Genomic DNA, 15,956 nt, shown 5'->3' with positions numbered 1-15,956 from the left:
AGGCAATTATTATTATTATTTTTTTAGAATAAGGCTGTAATGTAACAAAAAGTCAAGCTGTCTGAATTATTTCCGAATGCACTGTATAGGCCTACATTTGTGCGCAGGCCAGTTAGTCTAGCGCTACTTCTATATGCAAAATCAGGTGCGCATCCTTACTCACTGACAGAAGCATTTCAAACAGAAGACAATGAATACATTGACAAAACTCGCAAAAGGATTGAAATTAACAAGAACTCGTTTCTTACAAGTGTAGCAAAGGTTGTGAGTTTTTCAAAACACATGTTCACTCTGTCAATGAGAAAGGTAAATGACTGCAATAAAATATATTGACTGCAACCAAACCAACATTGCATTGGGAATTAACGGTAAATGTAGGCTACAGCTAGTTATATACAGTGGGGCAAAGAAGTATTTAGTCAGCCAACAATTGTGCAAATTCTCCTACTGAAAAAGATGAGAGATGCCTGTAATTTTCATCATAGGTACACTTCAACTATGACAGACAAAATGAGAAAAAAAATCCAGAAAATCACATTGTAGGATTTTAATTTATTTATTTGCAAATTATGGTGGAAAATAAGTATTGTATGTAATGGGGAATTGATAGAAACAGCAAACAATGCACACAATAAAGCTAAGAATTGTAAAAAATGTGCAAATATTGTACAATCCAGATGTGCATAGCTCTTAGACTTTCCCAGCTACCCCAGTCAACTAAGGGCTTGAATACTTATGCAAATGAGATCTGTATTTCATGTTAACTAAATGTGCAAATATTTCTAAAAACAGGTCATGCACCAATTTGTAAGTCGCTCTGGATAAGAGCGTCTGCTAAATGACTTAAATGTAAATGTAAATGTCAACTTTGTCATTATGGGGCATTGTGTGTAGATGGTTGAGATTCTTTACATCTAACCATTTTGATTTCAGGCTGTAACACAACAAAACGTGGAATAAGTCAAGGGGTATGAATACATTCCGAAGGCACTGTAGTAGGGTAATCTCTATGAACACTAAAACCATTACCATTAGCGCTTTCCATTAGCAAATAAATGTGTTTTGAAATATTATATTTGACTGCAGTGTTATTTCAATCCAGTTATTTCCCACTGACTGGCAGCAGCATAGAAAAGCTGATGCCCCTCTTCTGGACCCCCTTCTTTCAACAACACTCCCTCTCTTCCCTCACACCATCTACCCTATGAATATATTTAGGTCTGGGCACTTGACAGCATTTACCACAGTTGACAGTTTTTTTTGTTCATCTGTGGGACTACATGCTGAGGAAAGGGTTTGCCTTGCACCTGTGATAAGATGCGATGTATAACTTCTCTACAGTATCTTTTCACAGTACAAGGAGTATAGACTCAAGCCTCATCTTGGTGTGAACTGTGGTCACCCCTGACCCCTAAACAGCCAACTCACCTCTGGGTTCGGACAGGAACCGTTCAAGCAGATTTTTTTTGCTTCAGCCGAAGTATGTGAAAATATTTAGTTGCTAAAGTGATATTCTTGGCTTTTTGTTGTGTATACAACTATGTCTTCTTTTTTAAACACAGGTACAAACACCCTACTCAGTGTACAATCCGATATGTCTTCTGACATGTAGGTACATTTGGTGAAGATGTGTGTTAGTGTGAGGATGCATGCTTCTCACTGTTGCCACAAAACATGACAAATACATTTGCAACAGAAGACATGTGTATTGGTGACCAGGCGTGATGCCCTATAATGACAGTGAAAACATGTTTGTAGAATGTTTTGAAAATTTTATGAAAATGAAAGAAATATCTAATTTACATAAGTATTCACAGCCCTTTGCTTTAATACTTCATATTGACCTCAGGTGCATCCAATTTCCTTTGATCACCCTTGAGATGTCACTACAACTTGGAGTCCACCTGTGGCCAATTCAATTGTTTGGACATGTCACATTGTATAAATGATTGAAGACAGGCACAGGAATACAAAATAGGGTTTTTAAATACTCCACCCAAAAAATACAACATGCCATGAAAAGGCACGGGAACGAAGCCCAAAACAAAGTATACAAAAACAGAGGGATGAAACCCAAAGAGGTTAAACTCCTAATAAATACACATGGACAAGACCCGTAATAACAAGAGCACAACAATACACAGGACGAGACCCGTAATAACATGTACACAATACACGAAAGCCAAAACAAAGCACAGGTACTCACAAGACCAACAGACATGGGAACAATAACTGACCAAGACAATGGTGAAAAGAGAGCACATATATGCAATTACTAATCAGGGGGGAATGGGAACCAGGTGTGCGTAATGAGACAGTTCAGCAACGCCTAGTGGCCGGTGACGTGGACCTCCTGGCGCACGGAATGAGCAACAGTACTGGGGGGTCCGTGACAGGACATGATTTAGAAAGAAACACACTTGTCTATACAATGTCCCACAGTTGACAGTGCATGTCAGAAACTATACCATGAAGTCCAAGAAACTGTCCATAGATCTCCGTGATAGAATTGTGATGAGGCATATATCTGGGGAACGGTATACTACTATTTTTAGAGTGTTGAAAGTTTCCAAGAGCATAGTGTTCTACTTCACTGGGAAATGTCAAAAATATGGAACTACCCAGACTCTGGCTAGAGCTGGCCGTCCGACCAAACCGAGCAACCAGGCAAGAAGGACCTTGGTCAGGGAGGTGACCAAGAACCCAATGACCACTCTGACAGAACTACAGAGTTCCTTGGCTGAGATGGGAGAACCTACCAGAAGGACAATAGTCTCTACATCACTTCACCAATCAGGGCTTTATGGGAGAGTGGCCAGATGGAAGCCACTCATGAGAAAAAGGCATATAACAGCACTCCTGGAGTTTGCAAAAACTCTGAGAACATAAGGCAAAATATGTTGTGTTCTGATGAGACAAATACAGTATTTCAACAAGTCCAGGCGATAACAGGCTACACTGATAACTCGAGCTTGGTTCCCAAGTTTCTAAACCATACCAAGCCCTATTTTGTTGCCATAATAATTAAATTGAGGAGGTGCGATCATAATCATTAAGATATTTTAGTGATCCGCAGTAGATGTCCTAAATGCTCCTCAGCCTTCAGATGATGTGAGCCAAACAGCGCACTTGCGCTTGATAGTGAACAAGTGAACTTGTCATTTCCAAACGTTTAGCTCAGTTGTATGCTGCTTTGGGATCAATTAACAGCAAGGGTTGAATTAAATAGGCACAATATTTTTTATGGCGTATTTGCCGTTTGTTCCAGTCATTCGCACAAAACGTATAAATGAAAGCATTCACTGTGAAAATTGATACATGTAGGCCCTTCATATATAGGCTATGTACAGCACTTGGTTCAATTTATCGAATCAATTATTATTTTTTTTTTTGCGCAAACCGCAAAAACCTGTCAAACTCTCTCTAAACATCAGTGGCGACCCGTCATTCAGGGCTGGTGGGGCAACACCTGTTTAGCTTTAAAAAAAAAAATGTAAACAAATTTTGTTGCCTGTTTTTGCATGTTATTTCCGCATTAATATGTGTCATATCAGTTTGCAAACAATGTAAAACTAAATCTTTGAGTTAATAACGCACCATATAAACATGGTCTTTTTTTGCTTTCCTGAGTAAGGCAGCTCCAAATTCCAGGTGTATACAGAGCGTAGGGGTTGGTAATGTTCTCTAGTTGCGGCGTGATTGTCTCTGTGTTCTGTCACTCACGGGGACACTATATCACCGCAAAATCTACAGGGAGATTTGAAAATTCAAGACCCTTGGGTGCTGCCACAGATTTTCCTGATAAGTGCCCATCCAAGAAAGCTCAAGATCATTGGACACAGATAAAATGTCAAATCATGTTATGTCTACCGTAGCTTTGATTGGGTGTATCATGTCAACATCATACAGTACTTTCAAAATCGTAGCTAGCAAGCTAGACAAGCTGTCGTTGTCATGAATGAAGTCGACATTCTACTGGCAAATCCTTTTCAATCCTTGTCATATTTACATTTACATTTAAGTCATTTAGCAGACGCTCTTATCCAGAGCGACTTACAACCTGGTGGTCCCGGGCTCCCCAGGAACACCATATCAATACCTGAACTTAGCGTGGACACCCATTCGACATAGTGTGCTGCAGCCCAGAGCTCCTCAGCTCACTTGATCGCTTACAGGCCATGCCCCCAATGCTGCCCCGAAACAAAACATGGCGTGTATTTTGAGCACCATTCCTAACGAGCTCTCAACTCCTTTTTGGGCCTTCAATCACTTCTCTAATGTCCTCCGGTAAGCCTGGACAATGGCGCAGTTGTCACCTGAACATATTCTTGGTTCTCAATGATGGCATTTCTTCCCTAACACCATGCATTACCTTCCAGCCCAGAGCTGCAACCCAACAAAACTAAACAGGCTACCTAAATATGGTTCCCAATCAGAGACAATGACTAACACCTGCCTCTGATTGAGAACCATATCAGGCCAAACATAGAAATAGACAAACTAGACACACAACATAGAATGCCCACCCAGCTCACGTCCTGACCAACACTAAAACAAGGAAAACACAAAAGAACTATGGTCAGAACGTGATAATTAGCTAAATCAGTCATAGAATTTGTTCAAGTCCCCATGGTTTGTAGTACAAAAGTAAAAGCTAAAGGCACTGCCATCTACTGAACTGGATTGGTGTAACAGTACATGCTTTACCAAAGAAGATCTTGCATGTGGTAGGCCTACTGGCCTATCAATACAATGCATTCACAGTGCACTAAACACACTTTAATTAAATGTACTAAAGCAATCAACACATCTAAGTACTGTGAATTGCAATGATATTAGGCCTACACTCCTATAATCAAATCACATTTTATTTGTCACATTCTTCGCAAACAACAGGTGTAGACTAACAGGGAAATACTTACTTACGGGCCCTTCCCAAAAATGGCTATATACACCAGGTACCAGTACTGTGTTGATGTGCAGGGTTACAAAGTAGTTGAGATAGGTATGTACATTTAGGTAGGGATAAAGTGACTAGGCAACAGGATAAATAATAAACAGTAACAGCAGCATACAGTATGTGATGAGTCAAAAGAGATTAGTGCAAAAAAGGGTCAATGCGGATATTTAGGGTAGCTATTGGTTAACTATTTAACTAATCATTTAGCAGTCTTATATTTTGGGGGTAGAAGCTGTTCAGAGTCCTTTTTGTTCCAAACTTGCCGTGCGGCAGCAGAGAGGACAGTCTATGACTTGAGTGGCTGGAGTTTTGGACAACTTCCTCTGATACCGCCTGGTATTGAGGTCCTGGATGGCAGGTAGCTCAGCCCAAGTGATGTACTGGGCCATACGCGCTACCATCTGTAGCACCTTGCAGTCAGATGCCAAACAGTTGCCATGCCAAGCGGTGATACAATCAGTCAAGATGCCAAGATGCTCCCAATAGTGCAGCTGTAGAACCTTTTGAGGATCTGAGGGTCCATGCCCGCATCTTTACAGCCTCCTGAGAGGGAAGAGGCATTGTCGTGCCCTCACGACTGTGTTGATGTGTGTGGACCATGATAGTTCCATAGTGATGTGGACACCGAAAAACTTGAAGCTCCCGACCTGTTCCACAACAGCCCCGTTGATGTGGATGGGGGCGTGCTCGGACCTACATTTCCTGTAATACATGATCAGCTCCTTCAACTTGCTGATGTTGATGGAGAGGTTGTTGTCCTGGCACCTCACTGCCTGTAGGCTGTCACATCGTCATTGGTGATTTGGTCTACCACCATCGTGTCATCTGCAAACTTAATGATGTTGTTGGAGTCGTGTGCGGCCACGCAGTCGTGGGTGAACAGGGAGTATAGGAGAGGACTAAGCATGCACCCCTGAGGGGCCCCCGTGTTGTGAGGATCAGCGTGGCGGATGTGTTGTTGCCTACCCTCTCTACGGCATGTCAGGAAGTCCAGGATCCGGTTGCAGAGGGAGGTGTTTAATTCAAGGGTCCTCAGCTTAGTGATGAGCTTTGCGGGCACATTGGTGTTGAACGCTGAGCTGTAGTCAATGAACAGCATTCTCACATAGGTGTTCCTTTTGTCCAGGTGGGAAGGGCAGTGTGGAGTGCAATAGAGATTTCATCATCTCTGGATCTGTTGGGGTGGTACAGGAATTGGTTGAAAAGTGAAGACACTTGACAGCTGGTCACTGCATGCGCCATGTAGGTGTCCTGGTAATCAGTCTGACCCTGCGGCCTTGTAAATGTTAACTGGTTTAATGGTTTTACTCACATCGGCTATGGAGAGCATGATCACACAGTCGTCCGGAACAGCTGGTGCTCTCATGCATAGTTCATCGCTGCTGGTATCGCAGCGTGCATAGAACGTATTTAGCTCGTCTGGTAGGCTCACGTCACTGGACAGCTCACGGCTAGGTTTCCCTTTGTAATCCGTGATAGTTTGCAAGCCCTGCCACATCCGACGAGCATCAGAGACGGTGTAGTAGGATTCAATCTTGGTCCAGGTTTGACTCTTTACCTGTTTGATGGTTCGTCAGAGGGCGTAGCGGGGATTTCTTATAATCTTCCGGATTAGTGTCCTGCTCATTGAAAGTAGCAGCTCTTGTCTTTTGCTCAATGGAGATGTTGCCTGTAATCCATGGCTTCCAGTTGGGATATGTACGTACGTACTCAATCCCATCAGATTGATCCTGGAACATATTCCAGTCTGTGCTAGCGAAACAGTCCTATAGTTTATTACTGAAAGGTCGCTGATTTCGAATCCCTGAGCCAACTGGGTCAAAGATCTGTGTGATCAGTGATTTCTGCATATTGCACATTAATTTCTTGTTATTATATGTGTATTGTTATTGTATTGATAAATATTGCTGCATTGTTGGAAATACAAACACAAGAATTTTGCTGCACCTGTGATAACATCTGAAAAACAGTGTACACAACCAATACACTTTTATTTGATTTAACTGTACCTATGATAAGGGTATAATCATTAGTCAAAACAGTTGCAAAACGTTTCGTTTTCCAACTAAAACGAGAGTTTCTATTTTACAAATTCGGGTAGGTCACTCCCCGTTTCGTTTGCTTCCGTTTAATAAACGTTTGCAACAGAATGGACATAATGAATACGACCCAGGTATGGTGTTGTGCACACTGCTACCACTAGGTGGCACCACTACACTGGTGTTGGGTTGAACACGTTGGCTCTTGACAGTGAAGTTCTGGAAAAGGTAGTAATCGATTATCAATAAAGTGGGCCTAGATTTGGCCTGGGCCACATCTGCATGATGATAGTAGATTTTTGGGTCAAGTGAACCAGGACTACTGTTTATTCAGTTAAAACGAGTCGATATAATCACATATCAATATGATCCGTAAACATATTTGTTTTCTAAGAGGACATGTAGCAAAAAGTATAATTTTGTTTCATGTAGGCCTTGCAAAGGGACACAAGTAGTAACGTTAAGTGGCCATGGTCAAGAGGGAACGTTTGTGAAGTTGTCTGTCATGGGACGCCGGTCCATGCTATCTGGGATCGTTGGGACGTCCCCCCCATCCAAGGAGGGCCTAGTAGTCACACAAATAGTTGGTTAAATTGTGATTTTAATTGTGATTTTAATTAATGGAGCAACCGTTTTTCCCCCTTCCTGGTGAGCGTGAAGCGATAGGAAATGGCATGGACGGATGAGCGCTCAACTCCGTTCACATACTCTGGTACAGGTTAGGGTTATGGACGTCCCAAGAATTCCAGATTGCAATGACCAAGGTACGCCTGCGCTCTGACTACTACACTGAAAACATATCGCTCAACTCCAGCTTGAACCCCCATCCCCCGGGCCCGTTTACAGCATGGAAAGGAAAGGTAAATCTGCTTAAAGAAGAAGGACGATAAATGAACAGTATCAGTGAATGCGCACATCCAACAAGCTGAGGCCGTTGATGTTGGACATGTGACTGTTATTGAAGGACTTGTCAAGGCCGTGGATTTGTGTTGTTTGTTGGGTAGAACTAGACAATAGCCAAGCACGCGTTGTAGCTAGCTAGGCACGAAATGCTAGCTATCGTGTGCTGTAAAGCTAGTTAGCGGTGGAGGTTTTCACAGTTGCACAATCCTGATATGATTTGATAAAAATGATTAAAACTAGTTTGTGCAATTGAATAAAATAAAAACACACGTGTGGGGGAACACCTGTATTTTTGTAGCTAGCTAACTTAACTATGTCTGGCCATTTCAGCATCTAACACCTGCCCGCTAGCTATCTTAGCGGCTAACGTTATCTGGCTAGGTAACGTTAGTTCCATATTGCAACTTTGTGCGCATATACTTTCGCCCTCCTTATCACTATGGAACACCGTGGTGTTCACGTTATAACCAGCTACCAATGGTAGAATTAACTAGCTAACGTTAGCTACCAGGTTTGGTATCAAAAGAACGTTATTAATACGTACTGTTATGAAAGGTCTGCCAAATTAAACGATGGTAACGTTATTTTTTTGTCGTCTACCCCCGTGACAGTTCTTGCACTCCAGGCGAGGAAGAAAAGGACAAAGACGAAAAAACCCGGCAAAAAGTGAGTGCCCAGTCACTTTTTTTAAAATTAGTTAGTCATTTGGACTGTCGAGAGCGCTCCTCTGCATGGCCGAATTGACTTTATGGTCTTAGATCCTGGTTATCGGCTCGATAAGTCTGATTGGAATATTTCTGTTGGTATTTAGGTTTTCATTATGCCACATAATCCTCATTTTGCTGTCGTCCATTCGGTGCGTTCCTTATCCTGGTTTGTGTGGTTGACTCATTCACTGAACTGACATGAGAAGTGAAAGTTGCCCTGATGCCATTGTTTTGTCCAGGGCTTCATCTCAATCGTGTCAATGGGGTTCCCTCCTCTCCTTTCACTACCTCAGGGTTTAATGGAAAAGGAACCCGTGCTGTTACTACTCATTAATGAATGAACAAATAAATGAAAGGACAGTTAACATTATTCCTGTTGACAGTGGTGCTCCTATGACAGTATGGTCCATTTTATGCTTTCACGGAGTACCTATGTGTGGTGGAGATTCGGGGAGATGATGCTTGAGCCAAAGCTCTGCCAATTATTGATGTGCTCAATTAGCCTTCTCTCCTCTGAGCACACAAACACTGACACACACACACACACTCATATGCTGCTCTCATGCTTTGGGCTGTAAGTGTGATAGCATAGCAGTGCTCGTAGGGCCGAAGACCTGTAGGGTTGTTGCATGTATACTGACTGACGGAGATGGATTGTGTCTGCCCTGCAGGAATCATTAGATATAGAGCATGGAGTTTCACACCTTGGAAGAGAATTTAGTGGTCCTAGATGTGGACGGGCAAGGTTATTTAAATACCCGAACGGACATTAGTATTTGATTACTTTTGAGTACATTTTTTTAGACAAAATCATAATGAATTCAGGGCATGTAAAATGATACCTAGGCTAAATATAAGCCTTGCACAACCGTAAGTCCCACTAATAATTTTATAAAAATAGTTTGAAGGTGCTACACACAATTTTTTGCATTGTAATTTCAAAAAATGCTGATAATATACAGTACATTCGGAAAGTATTCAGACCCTTTAACTTTTTCCACATTTTGTTACATTACAGCCTTATTCTGAAATTGATCAAATGTTTTCCCTCATCAATATACTGGACAATGAAAGAAAGTTGATTTGAAAACCAATATGGAAGTCTTTATTAAAAAATGACATCCGGATGCGGTTGGATTTTGGCTAGGCTACTTTGAAGCAAGCTAAGACATGCCTCATAATATGTAGTAAAACATTAAGGTTTCAAATTAAGTATATGTTTTCAAAATGCATAAAGCCTTCAGCTCATTGCAAAGTGAAGCCTGCCTTCTGTTGCCTATGCATTTGAATGGTGAATGGGAAGCGCACTTCAATTACCAGTTGAGAAATAAAAATAGTTGCTCTTTTTAATCGTGGTCATCAAAACTGTTTTTAACACACAATTACATTTAGAATTGTTGCGCAATGATTGGGCAAATAAAAGTTGGTTTCACTCCAGCAGCAACGAAAGAGCTCTTTTGAGGAGCTGTAGCATCAGCTCTCGTGCTGCCTGACAGATTTTCTGCTCAAAGGCAGGAAATGCTGTAAGATACAGAACGAATATACACGTGTCAATTTAATTCCACAAAATTATGCAAATTAACCGAATAGACCGATAAGCATGACCGGTCAAATGAATTACATTGACTGCAGTGGTAAGCTTGATTACCAACAACTACAAGATGGTCTACAGGGAGGAGGTGAGGGCCCTCGGAGTGTGGTGTCAGGAAAATAACCTCACACTCAACGTCAAGAAAACAATGGAGATGATCGTGGACTTCAGGAAACAGCAGAGGGAGCACCCCCCTATCCACATCGATGGGACAGTAGTGGAGAAGGTGGAAAGTTTAAGTTCCTCGGCGTACACATTACATATAAACTGAAATGGTCCACCCATACAGACAGCGCGGTAATGAAGGTGCAACAGCTACTCTTTAACCTCAGGAGGCTGAAGAAATTTGGCTTGTCACCAGAAACACTCACAAACTTTTACAGATGCACAATCGAGAGCATCCTGCCGGGATGTATCACTGCCTGGTACGGCAACTGCTCCGCCCACGACCGCAAGGCGCTCCAGAGGGTAGTGGGGTCTGCACAACGCATCACCCTGAGCAAACTACCTGCCCTCCAGGACACCTACACCACCCAGTGTCACAGGAAGGCCAAAAAGATCATCAAGGAGAACAACCACCTGAGCCACTTCCTGTTCATCCCGTTATCATCCAGAAGGCGAGGTCAGTACAGGTGCATCGAAGCTGGGACCGAGAGACTGAAAAACGGCTTCTATCTCAAGTCCATCAGACCGTTAAACAGCCATCACTAACATTAAGTGGCTGCTGCCAACATACTGACTCAAATGTCAAGCCACTTTAATAATTGGATGTAATAAATGTATCACTAGTAACTTTAGACAGTGCCACTTTATATAATGTTTACATACTCTACATTACTCATCTCATATGTATATACTGTACTCTATACCATCTACTGCATCTTGCCTATGCCGTTCGGCCATCGCTCATCCATATATTTATAGGTACATTTTCTTATTCATTCCTTTACACTTGTGTGTGTATAATGTAGTTGTTGGGAAATTGTTAGATTAGTTGTTAGATATTACTGCACTGTCGGAACTAGAAGCACAAGCTTTTCGCTACACTTGCATTAACATCTGTATGTGACCAATACAATTTGATTAGACTGATATTTCCATCAATGAATAGGCACAGAAGCATTATTTCGCAATGGGATTTAATTTATTCTCCTGGACAATTGGCTCGGCTGCAATTTTGTTTTATTGGCTTTTAAATGACCGGCTAAAGGAAACCCAGACACACACGCACACCTCCAATCCTCCGGCTCTGTCTCTGGTTGTCCTAAAATGGCCTAACAGTGCTGGTCTCAATATACACAACACCGGGGAAGAGTTTTCCAGTTTTTGAATTCCGTTGCAGCGCTCTCGCGCACTTTCCTTCCATTCTCTTGTCTCACAGTCTTGATCTCATCTCTCCTTCCTTCCCTCCCTCTTCTCTTTCCAGTCTTCATCCCTCCACACCCTCCCTTTCTTCCTCTCTCATTTCCTCTTTCTCTCTCGCCTCAGTAGCTCACTAGTATTAGCTGTGCAGTGTGTTCAGTTCTGGTGTGGTACAGAGGATAGCTGGGGAGCGGTGTTGCGAGCGAGCCCCAGATCAGAGCACTGTTCCTGGGTTAGCCTGGCCGAGCCTTCCCCTTCCTCTGGGCCATGTGGCTTCTCGACTGGATTGTCTATCTCAACACCGCCGTTGTCAAGCTGAGTGCAAGTGAGTGGCAGGTCGGATGCTGTGTGTGTGTGTGTGTGTAGGGCTCTACATCAAGGCTCGTCTGCTTGTCCAGGCAAGTAGAAAAAAAAAACTTTGGTCAGACAACCAGAATATAGATTTCAGTCTTCCTTATGAACATGTAAAAAAAAATCTTATCTATTACTCCGATCAGATTTGGATCAGGCAGTGCATGGTTGACATTGAGTAAATTGCCTATATTCCTAAATCCTACTTCAATTAATGTTATATTTACACAAAGCAAGAGAACAATGTAGACCGAGCTAAGAGTTTCACCAAAGCAGTGCAAAATTATATATTTTTTCTCTCTCAAATGTCAGATGATCTAGGCCAATAGACACTTGTGTCTTATTGTTAAAGAAGGCCAAATGTTCAATGTTCTCTCCACTTGATATGAATGTGTTTATATCAGTTTATATTTATCCAGTTCTGAGGACAGCAGATTTGCTCTGCAGCCCATGATGATTTTACAGCCCATCACAGACACACAGCCAGCAAGACTTGTTGACTGTCACTCACTCCATCTGTGCGCTTCGCCACACACAGATAGCCAGATAGGGTTAGGCTACAACACATCCCTTAGGAGCAACAGCTCCACTGGAGTGGAATGGGCTATTTGAAAAGATTTGGCTCCGCTCAATATATTTTGTCAATGACATAATTCCTCTCGTGTCTCTATCTCTCTCCCTCTCAAGCCAAATGCGTAGCAGTCTACTTTTTTTTTTTTTACTTTTAAAAACAAGTTTGGGGGATGGCCACTAGGGGGCGATAACATTGTCAATGAGCAAGCGCCCTTTTGGCCGAAAGTGTTAGACCACAAGTGGCTTAAGCTTTTGGACAAGTAAAAAAATCTCTGGCCAAAAAAGTTAATGTCAATCCCTGATATGTGTGTGTGCAGCACACCTGACTTATTGGTGGCTTGATCAATTATTCTTTTTTACTACGCAGCAGATGTTGACTGACATCACTCCACTGGGCACCAGATTAGATGAGAATGACGAGTTTAGGAGGAAGTGGTGTGTGTGCATGGTGTATTACATGTGTAATTGAGGTGTGTGCAGAATTGTGTGTGGCGCGTATGGAGACGTGTGAGTAGGGTTGAAAAATGTATTGAAGGTTCCTGGATTTCCAGAAAACCTGGTTGGAGGGTGTGCAATCCCTGCCCAGGGGAAGTGCTTGTTTAGGTTCCACCTCCGAAGGATGACGCAAGCTACTGACACAGGCTAGTATATTCACGAATTTGGGGTGGGAAAGAATCTCCTGGTGATATCCACGTTAGAGCCCTGCTACCCGAGTCCGACGGGCCCCGACATCATATGGGTTAGGGTCGGGTAGGGCCTGTTTTAAGACACGAGATTATTTCACAGAAAATAATGTTGCTTGAGTTTTGTCAATGTCTAGTGTGACAAAAAGTAGCTAACGGCAAACTGTTCTCATGTGTCTTCAATTGAGCAGAGCAGCCCAAGCAGAGCCGTTGCTATGGATACTCTGGACTAAGCTGCCAAGATCAGAGCTCATGCCGCGTGCGTTTCATGCAGGGAGCAAGTGACAGACATTGAGGACCAGCTAATGGATTTACTAATGGAGTAAGTTATTTTGGACCGAGCCTTCATTTTGGCAGACGCAGTCAGACCTGGGTAATGAAAGTTGCGGCCTGGCCTCGGGCTTAACATGACAGCTGTTAGTGTATCTTGCTAACCTTATCTTGCTAGCTAATGTTATCTGTTGCAGATTTTTTTTTAACTACACCATTCTCAAAAGAGTAGCCAGCTGGCTAATAGTTCTGGAGCTGGGTTTGTCATTCACATAATAAGGAAAACGTTTCCACAGATGTAAAACGCTTTCTTTGACTTCGTTATCCACAAAGTTTTTGGCATCTTCCACCAGAGAAGTGCTTTTTCTACATTGTAATGGACATGGTGCAATCTTGGGTAGGTAGGCTACTGGCAGGCTGCGGTACAGCAAAGCCAAGTCAGCCCTTGCTCATGGTTCTCATAGGGGCTGCACCAATCAAAGCAGTAAAGCGTGTAGTGAAGTGGTCAAAACCATTCATCTTGGGTTGACGGGGGAGCAGGGTGGGCTCGTGTAACCGATGCGAAATGGCTAGCTAGTTAGCGGGGTGCGCGCTAATAGCGGTTCAATCGGTGACATCGCTCACTCTGAGACCTTGACGTAGTTGTCCCCCCCCGTGGCTTTTGTGATGGGTAACGATGCTTCGAGGGTGGCTGTTGTCGATGTGTGCAGAGGGTCCCTAGTTCGAGCCCAGGTAGGGGCGAGGAGAGGGACAGAAGCTATACTGTTACAGTCATACGATACAATTATACCAGTTATAAAATTGATATAGAAAATGTATAAACTACAACAGATTGTTAATTTTCTGCAAAGAAAAGGGGGGGGGATAAAGCATAAATTTGCACCCCTTTTTTAATTTGCTCCATGGTTATGGCAAAAAGCCGTTTGGCTCAGTCATGACTCGAAGAGGAACAACTTTGAAGGAGTTTAATTTAATAAACAATGCCATGCTGGTGGGTGGTAAGGTTGAAATAAAACCTAGGCAAGAACCTAAACAGGCAAAAAATAATTTCCACGTCATCTCATAGGAAAAGACAAAGCATTTACGTGGGCAGGTTGGATTTGTCACTACAAGCCCAAATATATCATACTTTGAATAAAACATTGACTTATTGACTTAAATCGTTGTGTAGCATCATGGGTAAGCTCTCGCCATCGTACTTTAGCTCTAGAGGTGTGAATGTTGAAAACTTTAATTTTAGATTTTTTTTTTCTGTATAAATTCATTGTTTTTACCATGAAGCAGCACGGTATTTTTTGACTTGACATTTTGCACTGCGGCCCACAAACGTTTGACCTCTGCCACTGCCAACAAAAGGTATATAACAAAGTATTGAGATAAACTTTTGTTATTGACCAAATACATATTTTCCACCATAATTTGCAAATAAATTCATAAAAAATCCTACAATGTGATTTTCTATTATATGAAATAGGAGTGATTGTGTAATAACTACGTAAAATATTTATGATCGCATTACATTATTACGTGACGTGCAGTCATTTCAGGTCCTGATTGGTCAACAAGCTTATTTGACACGTCAAATGGTGTGATTTGACGTGTATCTTTTTTGACACGCAAAGCCGCAAACGACGTTCCATAGAAATCCTGGTTGAGAATGAAACAACTGAACAAATGAACAACGAAACAGCACAGCAATTAAGTGAAAGAAATAGGTTTTGATTATGTTTTACTGGTAATGGGGACACGTAAATGCCAACAAAATTACCTTTTGGTGTTTGTGTGTAACCTTTTATTTAACCTGGCAAGTCGGTTCAGAACAAATTCTTATTTACAATGACGGCCAAACCTGGACTACTCTGGTCCAATTGTGTGCCGCCCTATAGGACTCCCAATCACGGCCGGATGTGATACAGCCTGGATTCGAACCAGGGACTGTAGTGATATGTAGTGCCTTGGACCACTGCGTCCATGTGTGTGTGTTAACTATTTAACTGTACTGGAATGCTTAAAAGGCCACAAAAAATGTTTTCATATCTGTATCAGGGTTTTTTTGTTGCAAGGAAAATAATGGATATCGGTATTGGCCAAAAATGTAATATTTGTGTGTGTGTGTGTGTGTGTGTGTGATTATATTTGTTTTTAACCTCTCAAGTCAAGGTCCTCAAAATGTTGGCACCCACTATGGGGGCCGCGACCCCTAGGTTGGGAACCCCTGATCTAGTTTATTCCTTTCCTGCCAATCCTAACCATTGTTCCACAGATTTAGAAAGGGAAGGCCAGTCACTTCCAGTTGTATTATCCAGGGCAATGGACTGTATGTTACTGTAGTGTTTTTCTAAGGCACAATAACTCTCTGCTACATTTTCATCCTTGATCTCACTCTGCCTGCGTAGCCGTTGCTCCTGCTCTTTATGTAACCCATTTCTTTCTGCTGTGAGTATGTGTGTGTTGGACTGCAGAGAGCCCCCCAGCAGCGAGACTGAGTTAGTTAGGACATGAGGAGAAGGGGCGGTA

General features: G+C 42.3%; 1 protein-coding gene across 2 annotated transcripts in view; it reads left to right on the top strand.

Moving 5' to 3' along the window:
* The first annotated feature begins 7,538 nt into the window (after positions 1 to 7,538).
* LOC118399923 (SRSF protein kinase 1) overlaps positions 7,539 to 15,956 on the top strand; it is a 48,972-nt gene continuing 40,554 nt past the window's right edge. Inside the window, exons 1-2 of one of the 2 annotated variants that reach the window (XM_035796146.2) lie at positions 7,539 to 7,859; positions 8,514 to 8,568. In XM_035796146.2, the coding sequence (XP_035652039.1) occupies positions 7,847 to 7,859; positions 8,514 to 8,568 (68 nt within the window). In that variant the 5' untranslated portion in view covers positions 7,539 to 7,846. The remainder of the gene's footprint in view (positions 7,860 to 8,513; positions 8,569 to 15,956) is intronic. The other variant, XM_035796145.2, reaches the window with a different exon arrangement.

This window comes from Oncorhynchus keta, chromosome 21, assembly GCF_023373465.1.
Source record: "Oncorhynchus keta strain PuntledgeMale-10-30-2019 chromosome 21, Oket_V2, whole genome shotgun sequence".
NCBI classification, from domain to species: Eukaryota; Metazoa; Chordata; class Actinopteri; order Salmoniformes; family Salmonidae; genus Oncorhynchus; species Oncorhynchus keta.
This window is presented reverse-complemented; position numbering and strand designations above follow the sequence as displayed.